Source organism: Mustelus asterias, chromosome 9 (assembly GCF_964213995.1).
Source record: "Mustelus asterias chromosome 9, sMusAst1.hap1.1, whole genome shotgun sequence".
Lineage (NCBI taxonomy): Eukaryota > Metazoa > Chordata > Chondrichthyes > Carcharhiniformes > Triakidae > Mustelus > Mustelus asterias.
The window spans coordinates 1011619-1026993 of NC_135809.1; the positions used below are offsets into that span (position 1 = coordinate 1011619).

The window sequence follows — 15375 nt, forward strand, 5'->3', positions numbered from 1 at the left end:
CATGTTGGCGAGTCCACTACTGTTGCCGGCAGGGCATTCCACGCCCTTACTACTCTCTGAGTGAAGAACCTACCTCTGACATCTGTCCTATATCTCTCACCCCTCAATTTAAAGCTATGCCCCTCCCTCGTGCTAGCCATCACCATCCGAGGTTAAAGGCCCTCACTGTCCACCCTATCTAATTCTCTGATCATCTTGTATGCCTCTATTAATTCACCTCTTAACCTTCTTCTCTCGAACGAAAACAGCCTCAAGTCCCTCAGCCTTTCCTCATAAGACCTTCCCACCATACCAGGCAACATCCTGGTAAATCCCCTCTGCACCCTTTCCAATGCTTCCACATCCTTCCTTTAATGCAGCGACCAGAACTGTACGCAATACTCCAAGTGCGGCCGCACCAGAGTTTTGTACAGTTGCAGCATGACCTCCTGGCTCCGAAACTCAATCCCTCTACCAATAAAAGCTAACACACCGTACGCCTTCTTAACAACCCTATCAACCTGGCTGCCAACTTTCAGGGATCTATGCACATGGACACCCAGATCTCTCTGCTCATCCACATGATCAAGTATCTTACCATTAGCCCAGTACTCTGTATTCCTGTTACTCCTTCCAAAGTGCATCACCTCACACTTTTCCGCATTAAACTCCATTTGCCACCTCTCAGCCCAGCTCTGCAGCTTATCTATGTCCCTCTGTAACCTGCCACTTCCCTCCGCACTGTCTATAACTCCACCGACTTTAGTGTCATCCGCAAATTTACTAACCCATCCTTCCACGCCCTCATCCAGGCCATTTATAAAAATGACAAACAGCAGTGGCCCCAAAACAGATCCTTGCGGTACACCACTAGTAACTGAACTCCAGGATGAACATTTCCCATCAACCACCACCCTCTGTCTTGTTACAGCTAGCCAATTTCTGATCCAAACCACTAAATCACCCTCAATCCCATGCCTCCATATCTTGTGCAATAGCTTACCGTGGGGAACCTTATCAAACGCTTTACTGAAATCCATATACACCACTTCAACCGCTTTACCCTTTTCCACCTCTTTGGTCACCTTCTCAAAGAACTCAATAAGGTTTGTGAGGCACAACCTACCCTTCACAAAACCGTGTTGACTATCCCTAATCAAATTATTCCTTTCTAGATGATTATAAATCCTATCTCTTATAATCCTTTCCAAAACTTTGCCCAGAACAGGAGTAGGCTCACTGGTCTATAATTACCAGGGTTGTCTCTACTCCCCTTCTTGCACAAGGGGACAACATTTGCTATCCTCCAGTCTTCTGGCACTATTCCTGGGGACAATGACAACATAAAGATCAAAGCCAAAGGCTCTGCAATATCCTCCCTAGCCTCCCAGAGAATCCTAGGATAAATCCCATCCGGCCCAGGGGACTTATCTATTTTCACACTTTCCAGAATTGCTAACACCTCCTCCTTATGAACCTCAATCCCGTCTAGTCCAACAGCCTGCATCTCAGTACTCCCCTCAACAACATTGTCTTTTTCCTGCGTGAATACTGATGAAAAATATTCATTTCGCGCCTCTCTTATAGACCGGTGAGCCTTACTTCTGTTGTGGGCAAAGTATTGGAAAGGATTATGAGAGATAGGATTTATAATCACCTAGAAAGGAATAATTTGATTAGGGATAGTCAGCGCGGTTTTGTGAAGGGTAGGTCGTGCCACACAGACCTATTGAGTTCTTTGAGAAGGTGACCAAAGAGGTGGATGAAGGTAAAGTGGTTGATGTGGTGTATATGGATTTCAGCAAAGCGTTTGATAAGGTTCCCCATGGTAAGCTTTTGCAGAAAAAACGGACACATGGGATTGAGGGTGATTTAGTGGTTTGGATCAGGAATTGGCTAGCTGTAAGAAAACAAAGGGTGGTGGTTGATGGGAAATATTCATCCTGGAGTTCAGTTACTAGTGGTGTACCGCAAGGATGTGTTTTGGGGCCACTGCTGTTTGTCATTTTTATTAATGACTTGGATGAGGGCGTGGAAGGATGGATTAGTAAATTTGCAGATGACACTAAAGTCGGTGGAGTTGTAGACAGTGTGGAGGGAAGTGGCAGGTTACAGAGGGACATAGATAAGCTGCAGAGCTGGGCTGAGAGGTGGCAAATGGAGTTTAATGCGGAAAAGTGTGAGGTGATTCACTTTGGAAGGAGTAACAGGAATACAGAGTACTGGGCTAATGGTAAGATACTTGGTCGTGTGGATGAACAGAGGGATCTGGGTGTCCATGTGCATAGATCCCTGAAAGTTGGCACCCAGGTTGATAGGGTTGTTAAGAAGGCGTACGGTGTGTTAGCTTTTATTGGTAAAGGGATTGAGTTTCGGAGCCAGGAGGTCATGCTGCAACTGTACAAAACTCTGGTGCGTCCGCATTTGGAGTATTGCGTACAGTTCTGGTCGCCGTTTTATAGGAAAGATGTGGAAGTGTTGGAAAGGGTGCAGAGGAGATTTACCAGGATGTTGCCTGGTATGGTGGGAAAATCGTATGAGGAAAGGCTGAGGGGCTTGAGGTTGTTTTCATTAGAGAGAAGGAGGTTAAGAGGTGACTTAATAGAGGCATTCAAGATGATCAGAGGATTTTGTTGCTGTGGAGAAAGGCAGAGCTGTGACTGGTGACAGGATTTTTGGGGTAAGAATTAGTTTTAAGTACTTTTCCGCGGGTGTTATTTATTTATTTAATTTAGTGTTAAATTTTGGCGCGCAACCGGCAGTGGCCGCGGGGTTTACTGGAAAGGGTCTCTTGAGTTTTTTTTTTAGTGCACAGGAGGTTTAAAAGGCAGGTCCCACTATCTAGCGGGCAGCGTTGGGAGCGGGCAGCGGAGTGAGACGGAGCTGAGTGAGAACTGAGGGGCTTTGGCTCATCGGGCTTAGGCAGAAAGGGCGAGCAGGGGTTCTTATTTTTAAAAAATTTTATTTATAAGTTACTTTTCTCCGGGTACCTTGGTAGAAATAATTTGGAACAGAGAGGAATAATCTTCATTCACTTTTTTCCCTGTGTTTAAAAGGGCAAGTATGACTGTCAGGCCAGTATGTTGTTCCCAATGTAGGATGTGGGAGGTCCTGGAGGCTCCTAGCCTCCCAGACGACCATATCTGTGCTGGGTGTGTTGAGCTGCGGTTCCTAAGGGACCATGTTAGGGAACTGGAATTGCAGCTCGAGGACCTTCGCCGGGTTAGGGATAGTGAGGAGGTCATTGACAGGAGCTATCGGCAGGTGGTCACACCGGGACCACGGGAGGAGGGTAACTGGGTAACAGTGAGGAAGGAGAAAGCTCGGGTGATGGTGAGCACCCCGGTGGATGTGCCCCTTAATAATAAGTACTCCTGTCTGAGTACTACTGGGGTGGACAGCCCACCTGGGGGAAGCAGCGGTGGCAGTGTCTCTGGAGCTGAGCCTGGCCCAGTAGTGCAAAGGGGTAAGGAAAGGAGGGTAGTGCTAATTGGGGACTCTACGGTGAGAGGGTCAGATAGGCGTTTTTGCGGACACAGACGGGACTCTCGGATGGTGGTTTGCCTCCCTGGTGCAGGGGTCCGGGATGTCTCTGATCGAGTCCCAGAAATCCTGAAGGGGGAGGGAGAGGAGCCCAAGGTCGTGATGCATATAGGTACTGCTGACATAGGTAGGAAGAGGGAAGGGGTCATGAAAAGAGAATATAGGGAGTTGGGTAGACAGCTGAGAAAGAGGAATGCAAAGGTAGTAATCTCGGGATTGCTGCCTGTGCCGCGGGAGAGTGAGAACAGGAATCGGTGGAGAATTAATGCGTGGCTGAGGGACTGGAGCAAGGGACAAGGATTTGGGTACTTGGATCATTGGGACCTCTTTAGGGGCAGGTGTGACCTGTTTAAAAAAGACGGGTGGCACTTGAATCCCAGGGGGACCAATATCCTGGCGGGAAGGTTGGCTAAGGCTACTGGTGAGACTTTAAACTAGAAAGGTTGGGGGGAGGGAATCGAAATGAGGGGACTGAGAGCGAGGAGGTTAGCTCGCAAATAGATAAGGAATGTAGACAGGGTAAGAGGGAGGTTAGACGAGTGAGGGAGAAGGGAAGTGCTCAGGCTGAAGGTCTGAGATGTGTCTATTTTAATGCCAGGAGTGTAGTGAATAAAGTGGATGAGCTTGGAGCGTGGATTGCTGCTTCGAATTGTGATGTGGTGGCCATTACGGAGACTTGGATGTCTCAGGGACAGGACTGGGTGCTTCAGGTGCCGGGTTTTAGATGTTTCAGGAAGGACAGGGAGGGAGGCAAGAGAGGGGGGGGAGTGGCACTGTTGATCAGGGATAGTGTCACGGCTGTAGAGAAGGTGGACGCCGTGGAGGGACTGACTACGGAATCTCTGTGGGTGGAGGTTAGGAACAGGAAGGGGTCGGTAACTTTGCTGGGTGTTTTCTATAGGCCGCCCAATAGTAACAGAGATGTTGAGGAGCAGATGGGGAAACAGATCCTGGAGAGATGTAGGAATAACAGAGTTGTCGTGATGGGAGATTTTAATTTCCCAAACATAGATTGGAATATCCCTAGGGCTAGGGGTTTGGATGGAGAGGAGTTTGTTAGGTGTGTCCAGGAGAGTTTCCTGACACAGTATGTGGATAAGCCTACTAGAGGAGAGGCTGTTCTTGATCTGGTGCTGGCTAATGAACCTGGACAGGTGGAGGATCTCTCGGTGGGTGAGCATCTTGGGGATAGCGATCATAATTCTATCTCCTTCACGATAGCATTGGAAAGAGATAGGGTCAGGCAGGCTAGGAAAGTGTTTCTCTGGAGTAAAGGGAAATACAGTGTCATCAGGGAGGAAATTAGACGGGTAAATTGGAAGGAGGCATTCTTGGGGAAAAGTACCGAAGGAAAGTGGAGGATTTTCAAGGAATGTTTGTCTGGAGCTCTGCATGACAACGTTCCGATGAGACAGGGGGGTGTTGGTAGGGTACGGGAACCGTGGTGCACGAAGGTTGTGATGAACCTGGTGAATAAGAAAAGAGAGGCGTACAGAAGGTTCAGAGAGCTAGGAGGTGTTAAGGATTTAGAGGAGTATACGCGATGTAGGAAGGAGCTTAAGAAGGAAATTAGGAGAGCGAGAAGGGGTCATGAGAAGACCTTGGCGGGTAAGATTAAGGAGAATCCCAAGGCTTTCTACAAATATGTCAAGAGTAAAAGGATGAGATGTGAAGGCATAGGACCCTTAAAAGGTGAAGGGGGAAAAGTTTGTGCGGAACCGTTAGAAATGGCGGAGCTGCTTAATGAATACTTTACCTCGGTATTCACGGTGGAAAGGGATCTGGGTGGTTGTACTGCTGGATTGCGGAGGACAGAAAGGATCGAGCATGTGGACATAAAGAAAGAGGATGTGTTGGAACTATTGAATGGCATCAAGGTTGGTAAGTCGCCGGGACCGGATGGGATGTACCCCAGGTTACTGTGGGAGGCGAGGGAGGAGATTGCGGAGCCTTTGGCGATGATCTTTGCATCGTCGATGGAGACGGGAGAGGTTCCGGAGGATTGGAGGATTGCGGATGTGGTCCCTATATTCAAGAAAGGGAACAGGGACAGCCCGGGAAATTACCGACCGGTGAGTCTAACCTCAGTGGTTGGTAAGTTGATGGAGAGGATCCTGAGAGACAGGATTTATGATCATCTAGAGAAGTTTAGTATGATCAAAAGTAGTCAGCACGGCTTTGTCAGGGGCAGGTCGTGCCTTACGAGCCTGGTTGAGTTCTTTGAAAATGTGACCAAGCACATTGACGAAGGAAGAGCGGTGGATGTGGTCTATATGGACTTCAGCAAAGCGTTCGATAAGGTCCCCCATGCAAGACTTCTTGAGAAAGTGAGAGGGCATGGGATCCAAGGGGCTGTTGCCTTGTGGATCCAGAACTGGCTTGCCTGCAGAAGGCAGAGAGTGGCTGTGGAGGGGTCTTTCTCTGCATGGAGGTCAGTGACCAGTGGAGTGCCCCAGGGATCTGTTCTGGGACCCTTGCTGTTTGTCATTTTCATAAATGACCTGGATGAGGAAGTGGAGGGATGGGTTGGTAAGTTTGCTGACGACACCAAGGTAGGTGGTGTTGTGGATAGTTTGGAGGGATGTCAGAAGTTGCAGCGAGACATAGATAGAATGCAAGACTGGGCGGAGAAGTGGCAGATGGACTTCAACCCGGATAAGTGTGTAGTGATCCATTTTGGCAGATCCAATGGGATGGAGCAGCAGTATAAAATGAAGGGTACCATTCTTAGCAGTGTAGAGGATCAGAAGGACCTTGGGGTCCGGGTCCATAGGACTCTTAAATCGGCCTCGCAGGTGGAGGATGCGGTCAAGAAGGCGTATGGCGTACTGGCCTTCATTAATCGAGGGATTGAGTTTAGGAGTCGGGAGATAATGCTGCAGCTTTATAGGACCCTGGTTAGACCCCACTTGGAGTACTGCGCGCAGTTCTGGTCACCTCATTACAGGAAAGATGTTGAAGCCATTGAAAGGGTGCAGAGGAGATTTACAAGGATGTTGCCTGGATTGGGGGGCATGCCTTATGAGGATAGGTTGAGGGAGCTTGGTCTCTTCTCCCTGGAGAGACGAAGGATGAGAGGTGACCTGATAGAGGTTTACAAGATGTTGAGGGGTCTGGATAGGGTGGACTCTCAGAGGCTATTTCCAAGGGCTGAAATGGTTGCTACGAGGGGACACAGGTTTAAGGTGCTGGGGGGTAGGTACAGGGGGGATGTCAGGGGTAAGTTTTTCACTCAGAGGGTGGTGGGTGAGTGGAATCGGCTGACGTCGGTGGTGGTGGAGGCAAACTCGTTGGGGTCTTATAAGAGACTTCTGGATGAGTACATGGGATTTAATGGGATTGAGGGCTATAGATAGGCCTAGAGGTGGGGATGTGATCGGCGCAACTTGTGGGCCGAAGGGCCTGTTTGTGCTGTGGCTTTCTATGTTCTATGTTCTATAGGGTGGATAGTGAGAGCCTTTTTCCTCGGATGGTGTTGGCTAGCACGAGGGGACATAGCTTTAAATTGAGGGGTGAGAGATATAGGACAGATATTAGAGGTAGGTTCTTTACTCAGGGAGTAGTAAGGGCGTGGAATGCCCTGCCTGCAGCAGTGGTGGACTCGTCAACGTTGAGAGCGTTCAAGTGGTCATTGGATAAACATATGGATGATATTGGAATAGTGTAGATTAGAGGGGCTTTAGATTGGTTCCACTGGTCGGCGCAACATCGAGTGCCGAAGGGCCTGTACTGCACTGTAATGTTCTATGTTCTAATCCCATTTTCCAGCACTCGGTCCATAGCTTTGTGTGCTGCGGCGTTACAAATGCTCATCTAAATGCTTCTTAAATGTTGTGAGGGTTCTCGCCTCAACCACCCTTTCAGGCAGCGAGTCCCAGATTCCCACCAACCTCTGGGTGGAAATGTTTCTCCTCACATTCTAAAACTCTTGCACCTTGACCTTAAATCTGTACCCCCTGGTTATTGACCCCTCTCTACCCTTTCTATGTCTCTCATAATTGTGTCCACCTCAATCAGGTCCCACCTCAGCCTCATCTGCTCGAAGGAAGTGTGCAAGTCCACAGATCCTTGAAGGTGACGTCACAGGTGGAGAAGGTGGTGAAGAAGGCATATGGCATGCTTGCCTTTATAGGACGGGGCATAGAGTATAAAAGTTGGCATATGATGTTGCAGTTGTATAGAACGTTGGTTCGGCCGCATTTGGAATACTGCGCCCAGTTCTGGTCGCCACACTACCAGAAGGACGTGGAGGCTTTAGAGAGTGCAGAAGAGGTTTACCAGGATGTTGCCTCGTGTGGAAGGGCTTAGTTATGAGGTGAGATTGGGTAAATTGGGGTTGTTCTCACTGGAAAGACAGAGGATGAGGGATGACCTAATAGAGGTGTATAAAATTATGAAAGGCATAGATAGGGTGAACGGTGGGAAGCTTTTTCCCAGGTCGGTGGTGACGTTCACGGGGGGTCATAGGTTCAAGGTGAGGGGGGAAGGAGAGGTTTAACATGGATATCAGAAGGACGTATTTTACACAGAGGGTGGTGGGGGCCTGGAATGCGCTGCCAGGCAAGGTGGTGGAGGCGGACACACTGGGAACGTTTAAGACTTATCTCGATAGCCACATGAACGGAGTGGGAATGGAGGGATACAAAAGAATGGTCTCGTTTGGACCAGGGAGCGGCGCGGGCTTGAAAGGCCGAAGGGCTTGTTCCTGTGCTCTATTGTTCTTTGTTGAAAGTAAGCCTGGCCTATCCAGCCTCCCTTCATTGTCTCTCCGACTCAAAGAACAAAGAAACTAACAGCAGAGGAACAGGTCCTTCGGCCCTCCAAGCCTGTACCGACCATGCTGCCTGACTTAACTAAAACCCCCTACCCTTCCGGAGACCATGTCCCTCTATTCCCATCCTATTCACGTATTTGTCAAGACGCCCTTAAAAGTCACTACCGTATCCGCTTCCACTACTTCCCCCGGCAATGGGTTCCAGGCATCCACAACCCTCTGTGTAAAAAATCTGCCTCGTACATCTCCTTTAAACCTTGCCCCTTAAACCTATGCCCCCTAGTAATTGACTCTTCCACCCTGGGAAAAAGCTTCTGACTATTCACTCTGTCCATGCCTCTCATAATCTTGTAGACTTCTATCAGGTCACCCCTCAACCTCCGTCGTTCCAGTGAGACCAAAGCACGTTTCTCCGTGGATGTGGTCTATATGGACTTCAGCAAGGCGTTCGATAAGGTCCCCCATGCAAGACTTCTTGAGAAAGTGAGAGGGCATGGGATCCAAGGGGCTGTTGCCTTGTGGATCCAGAACTGGCTTGCCTGCAGAAGGCAGAGAGTGGCTGTGGAGGGGTCTTTCTCTGCATGGAGGTCAGTGACCAGTGGAGTGCCCCAGGGATCTGTTCTGGGACCCTTGCTGTTTGTCATTTTCATAAATGACCTGGATGAGGAAGTGGAGGGATGGGTTGGTAAGTTTGCTGACGACACCAAGGTAGGTGGTGTTGTCGATAGTTTGGAGGGATGTCAGAAGTTGCAGCGAGACATAGATAGAATGCAAGACTGGGCGGAGAAGTGGCAGATGGACTTCAACCCGGATAAGTGTGTGGTGATCCATTTTGGCAGATCCAATGGGATGAAGCAGCAGTATAATATGAAGGGTACCATTCTTAGCAGTGTAGAGGATCAGAAGGACCTTGGGGTCCGGGTCCATAGGACTCTTAAATCGGCCTCGCAGGTGGAGGATGCGGTCAAGAAGGCGTACGGCGTACTGGCCTTCATTAATCGAGGGATTGAGTTTAGGAGTCGGGAGATAATGCTGCAGCTTTATAGGACCCTGGTTAGACCCCACTTGGAGTACTGCGCGCAGTTCTGGTCACCTCATTACAGGAAAGATGTTGAAGCCATTGAAAGGGTGCAGAAGAGATTTACAAGGATGTTGCCTGGATTGGGGGGCATGCCTTATGAGGATAGGTTGAGGGAGCTTGGTCTCTTCTCCCTGGAGAGACGAAGGATGAGAGGTGACCTGATAGAGGTTTACAAGATGTTGAGAGGTCTGGATAGGGTAGACTCTCAGAGGCTATTTCCAAGGGCTGAAATGGTTGCTACGAGAGGACACAGGTTTAAGGTGCTGGGGGGTAGGTACAGAGGAGATGTCGGGGTAAGTTTTTCACTCAGAGGGTGGTGGGTGAGTGGAATCGGCTGACGTCGGTGGTGGTGGAGGCAAACTCGTTGGGGTCTTTTAAGAGACTTCTGGATGAGTACATGGGATTTAATGGGATTGAGGGCTATAGATAGGCCTAGAGGTGGGGATGTGATCGGCGCAACTTGTGGGCCGAAGGGCCTGTTTGTGCTGTGGCTTTCTATGTTCTATCCTCAAAGCTAATGCCCTCCATACCAGGCAACATTCTGGTAAATCTTTTCTGTACCCTCTCCAGAGCCTCTACATCCTTCTGGTAGTGTGGCGACCAGAATTGAACACTATATTCCAAGTGCAACCTAACTGAGGTTTTATAAAGCTGCAACATGACTTGTCTTCTTGACGATCTTCTCCACCTGCGTTGCCACTTTCAGTGACCTGTGTACCTGTATATCTAGATCCCTTTGCCTATCAATACTCTTAAGGGTTCTGCCATTTGCTGTATATTTCCTATCTGCATTAGACCTTCCAAAATGCATTACCTCACATTTGTTCGGATTAAACTCCATCTGCCATCTCTCTGCCCAAGTCTCCAACTGATTTATATCCTGCTGTATCCTCTGATGGTCCTCATCACTATCCACAAACCTTTGTGTCGTCTGCAAACTTACTAATCAAACCAGTTACATTTTCCTCCAAATCATTTATATATATATTACAAACAGCAAAGGTCCCAGCACTGATCCCTGAGGAACACCACTTGTCACAGCCCTCCATTCAGAAACACACCCTTCCACTGCTACCCTCTGTCTTCTTTGACCGAGCCAGATTTGTATCCACTTGGCAGCTCACCTCTGATCCCATGCGACTTCACCTTCTTTACCAGTCTGCCATGAGGGACCCTGTCAAAGGCCTTACTGAAGTCCATGTAGACAACATCCACTGCCCTACCCTCATCAATCATCTTCGTCACTTCCTCGAAAAACTCATTTGGATGTTCTTATGAAAGCTGAAAAGTTTTGCTTTTACTAAACACTAACCTTTGCGCTCTGATATCTCACCTCAATGCCACTATCAGCACCTACTCTCGTCCTTCGCGCTGCCAATAACACTTCCTCTGTCTTTGTTGCAATCTTTCGTAGCTCCCACCAATCACTGACCTTCTACCCAACTCCACCCCTTTTTCCACAGTATAAAATCCATCACATTTATCACTCTCTTTAACTCTGAGGAAGAGTTGAACGACTCGAATCATTAACTGTGTTTCTCTCCCCAGACGCTGCCAGACCTGCTGAGTTTTTCCAGCATTTTCTGTTCTTAAATCCTCTTTCATTAACAGGTTAATGAGCGACAGATCAACCTACCTTCTCCTTCTCGACCGTTCCAATCTGATTCTGCCCCTCAGTGTACCTGGGGTCTTTGTGACAGTCGTCATCCTGGGTTTGGGTCGAGGGGCAATGATTCTCCACATTCACACTGATGCTTCCAGTTGGGGGACAGACAGCAGCCTCAGAAATACGGTTAAGACACTTGGTGTGATTTCTCAGAACAACTGTGTGTTGGGTAGATGTTTTCTAAAAACAGATAAATATTGATTCAAGTCATAGACGAAGAAGCAAATCAAATACTTTTACATCATCCCCCCAGTCCCTTGTTATGTGACCTTACTGCCTCTCTGAAACATCCAAATTACTCTGAAATTCGGACTCCTGAACAACTGGCCAATTACAACTTACACCCAAAGTGAAGCTTTCTGTTGGGGAAAGGATATCCAATGGCTGGGGTGGAGAACAGACTCAAGGGGCTGAATGGTCTCCTTCTGTTCCAATGACATGCACTTGTGGACAAACACAGTCAGCATTTTGCACAGTAAGGTCACAGTAACAGCGAGACTCCAGAATAATTCATCTGTTTAATCATTCTGCTCAAGGGGGGAATGTTGATCAGAACACAAATTCCATCAGCTGAACAGGCGACAGTGCGGCACTCCCTCAGTACTGACCCTCTGACAGTGCGGCACTCCCTCAGTACTGACCCTCTGACAGTGCGGCACTCCCTCAGTACTGACCCTCTGACAGTGCGGCACTCCCTCAGTACTGACGCTCTGACAGTGCGGCATTTTCTCAGTACTGACCCTCTGACAGTGCGGCACTCCCTCAGTACTGACCCTCTGACAGTGCGGCACTCCCTCAGCACTGACCCTCTGACAGTGCGGCACTCCCTCAGTACTGACCCTCTGACAGTGCGGCACTCCCTCAGCACTGACCCTCTGACAGTGCGGCACTCCCTCAGCACTGACCCTCTGACAGTGCGGCACTCTCTCAGTACTGACCCTTTGACATGCGGCACTCCCTCAGTACTGACCCTTTGACATGCGGCACTCCCTCAACACTGACCCTCTGACAGAGCGGCACTCCCTCAGCACTGACCCTCTGACAGAGCGGCACTCCCTCAGCACTGACCCTCTGACAGTGCGGCACTCCCTCAGCACTGACCCTCTGACAGTGCGGCACACCCTCAGCACTGACCCTCTGACAGTGCGGCACTCCCTCAGCACTGACCCTCTGACAGTGCGGCACTCCCTCAGCACTGACCCTCTGACATGGGGAATAATTTAACAGTAACAGACCCCCACAATCTAATTCTGGGAGACTGGTTTTCTCTCAATGCTGTCACTCAGACACAGACCTGCTCCACTGATGATGAAGACAGCACAGACGTATGTTCAATGCAACAATGAATTTTCCCTCGTTTAGCTTCTGGTTTGTCATCGTGCCCAGGCCCACCGGGCAGCGCACATTGTTCGCTGGGGCTGCGTTTCTGTGATGGTCGAGTGGATGAAGCAGCCTCCATCTCGCTGCGTTCGAGCGATGAATCTTCTTCGTGTGGAGAAGGTTGAACCTCACTGGATCCCGTCGCGTGTTCAGCGCTGGATTCCCTGTTTCTGTACAACAGGAGCAACGGGGCTGTCGACAAACTCTGCAAGTAGACAATTGGCTGCTTCTTCAGGGGGCAAGCGTGGCCTTTGTCTGTGTTGGATGCAGCAGGTGGAGGCCCGGATGTCAGCTGCTCTGTGGCAGCATTAGGAAGGCCGAATGGCAGTGACGGTTCAGACTGGGGAACAGAGAAGGCATAGTGTTGCCGGGGAATGACAGGAGATTCAACAGTTCCGGCCGTGCCGGTAATTAACAGGGGACAAGCCGAGGGAACGGGGTTGAGTTGATGATCTTCCCGATTGCGGAGAGATTCCGAGCTCCTACAGAAGAAAATACATTTTTCAGCAAAATCAAACATGAAAGGCTGTAACCGCGCTCAGCTCCTGCTCGCCGGAGACACTCACCGCTGAAACTTTCACTCGAGCTTCTATAACCTCGGGGTCAGACTATTCCCACATTCTCCCGACGGGTCTCCCAATTTCCGCTCTCTGTAAACTCTGCTGCCTTGTCCTGTCTCACACCAAGTCCTGTTTACCTATCACCCTCTCTGCTCACTGACCAACATGGTCAAGCAATGCCTCAATTTTAAAATTCTCAATCTTGTTTTCCAATCCCTCCAGGGTCTCAGCCTCTCTCTCCCTCAGATATTGGAGCTTCGCAGAGTCTGCTCCCTGATTTAATCGCTCCATCATTGTCAGCTGTCTCCAAGCTCTGCAATTCCATCCCTAACCTTCATGTTGTTACCCCTCTCACCTTCTCAAAACCTCTCCATGTGGCGCAGAGTCACATTTCTGGCAGATTCTTAGAAAACTTTTTTTTTAAATGCCAAAAGTATAAAATAATTATAAACTATTTACTTTACAACATCAAAGCCAAACATTCATCGTCAAAATAGTACATTCAATTGGTAATGTGAGTGAATACAGCACTGGATCCAGAGGTTTGTCAGTGAGTGAATACAGCACTGGATCCAGAGGTTTGTCAATGAGTGAATACAGCACTGGATCCAGAGGTTTGTCAATGAGTGAATACAGCACTGGATCCAGAGATTTGTCAATGAGTGAATACTGCACTGGATCCAGAGTTGTCGGTGAGTGAATACTGCCCTGGATCCAGAGTTGTCTGAGTGAATTCTGCACTGGATCCAGAGGGTTCTGCATGTTCCTCTGTAATTGAAACTTACTTCTGATCTTCCTCGAGCTGCAGTCTGCAGGCAGCTGCCAGATGCACCATTTTATTACAGCAATCTTGTGCTTCAATCGTCCGCACTGCAGCCGGAATAAAGACACAAATTCAACATCATCACAGATACACATTAAAAGGAGGGGTTACAAAAGAGAAACATCTTCTCTGGCAGTGAATTTCCACGTTTAAACTCCGCCCCTCAGAGTCTAAAAGGACTTTCAAAAGAGAATTAAACTATCGCTTGGTTAAAGGGTTCACGGAGAGAGAGTTGGAGATTAGATTCATTCATCAGCAAAACACATCTTTTTATTTTCTCTGCACCACTCCACCTTCAATCACAAAATCATCCCTTTAGTTTCTGTAAATAGTCCTACTTTCCATTTTCCCGAGCGCGCGCTGCCCTTACCCCCACACACACTGCCTCCCGCACACACCACTCCCCACACGTGTGCTTCCCTTACCCACTTGCGTTGTTCTTCCTCTTCCCCCGACTCTGCCCATGCATTGAAACGACTAAATCAGTTTCTTCCAGTTCAGACAAAAGCTCATCAGCCTGAAACATTAACTCTCCACAGCTGCCGCCAGACCTGCCGAGTATTCCCAGCACTTCCTGCTTCATAGAATCATAGAATCCTACAGTGCAGAAGGAGGCCATTCGGCTCATCGAGTCTCTGCTGACCACAATCCCACCCGGGCCCCATCCCTATCACCCCATGCATTTACCCTAGCTCGTCCCCTGACATTAAGGGGCAATTTAGCATGGCCAATCCACCTAACCTGCACATCCTTGGACTGTGGGAGGAAACCGGAGCACCCGGAGGAAACCCATGCAGACACAGGGAGAACGTGCAAACTCCACAGACAGTGACCCAAGGCCGGGAATCGAACCAAGAAAAGCTGCTGAGATTGATTGTTTTTTGTTGGAAACGGGGATTGAGGATTACAGAACCAAGGCAGTGGGTGGAGTTTAGACAAAAATCAACCACGCTGTGACTAATCGATGGAGGCTTATTGGGCGCTGGGTGGCGAATGAGTTCCTCCTGTTCTTGTGACAATGTTGCACCTCACCGTACAGCTCGGGATATATCCCCAGGGAAACACAGATCATCTGACCATGAGAAACATGTCAGGTAAACTCATGCGTGTTTGAGATGGGGGCAGCTTGGGGAGGAGGGTTTGGGGTGACAGGGGGAGGAGAGGTGGTGGTGGTGGTGGGGGAGCATGGGGATGTGGCGAGGAGAGGTCCGGAGGAGGTGGGGGAGTGGGGGCGGTGGAGGAGAGGTCCAGAGGAGGGAGTGGGGGGGGGGGGACATGCAAATTATCACTCATTAACTGCAAACTTTATTCAAAAACAAACCTTTTCGAAACTTCGCAGGGCTGCACAGGTTGGCACGGGAACTCTGGATCAAAGGTACGGACTCCAACCTCTCCTTCGTGTTCACTGGAAACTCTGTCTCTGCAGAACCTCCCGATGCGAATAACGCAATCGAATGACTCGGAATATCTGCACAGAAATCAAGAGAACATTTCATTCCAACATCTGTGCAAAAAAACCGATTGTATTAGAAAATGACATGGATTTAGCAGCAATAATATAAAACGCCC

At 49.0% G+C, this 15375-nt stretch overlaps 1 protein-coding gene across 1 annotated transcript in view; it reads right to left on the reverse strand.

The window, feature by feature from the left end:
- Positions 1 to 15375, reverse strand: part of LOC144498422 (transcription factor E2F7-like) — a 49809-nt gene that overhangs the window by 12644 nt on the left and 21790 nt on the right. The window contains exons 8-11 of the mRNA XM_078219495.1: positions 15128 to 15274; positions 13769 to 13853; positions 12338 to 12905; positions 11014 to 11223 (exon numbers count right to left, since the gene is read on the reverse strand). Coding sequence (XP_078075621.1) covers positions 11014 to 11223; positions 12338 to 12905; positions 13769 to 13853; positions 15128 to 15274 — 1010 coding nt within the window. The remainder of the gene's footprint in view (positions 1 to 11013; positions 11224 to 12337; positions 12906 to 13768; positions 13854 to 15127; positions 15275 to 15375) is intronic.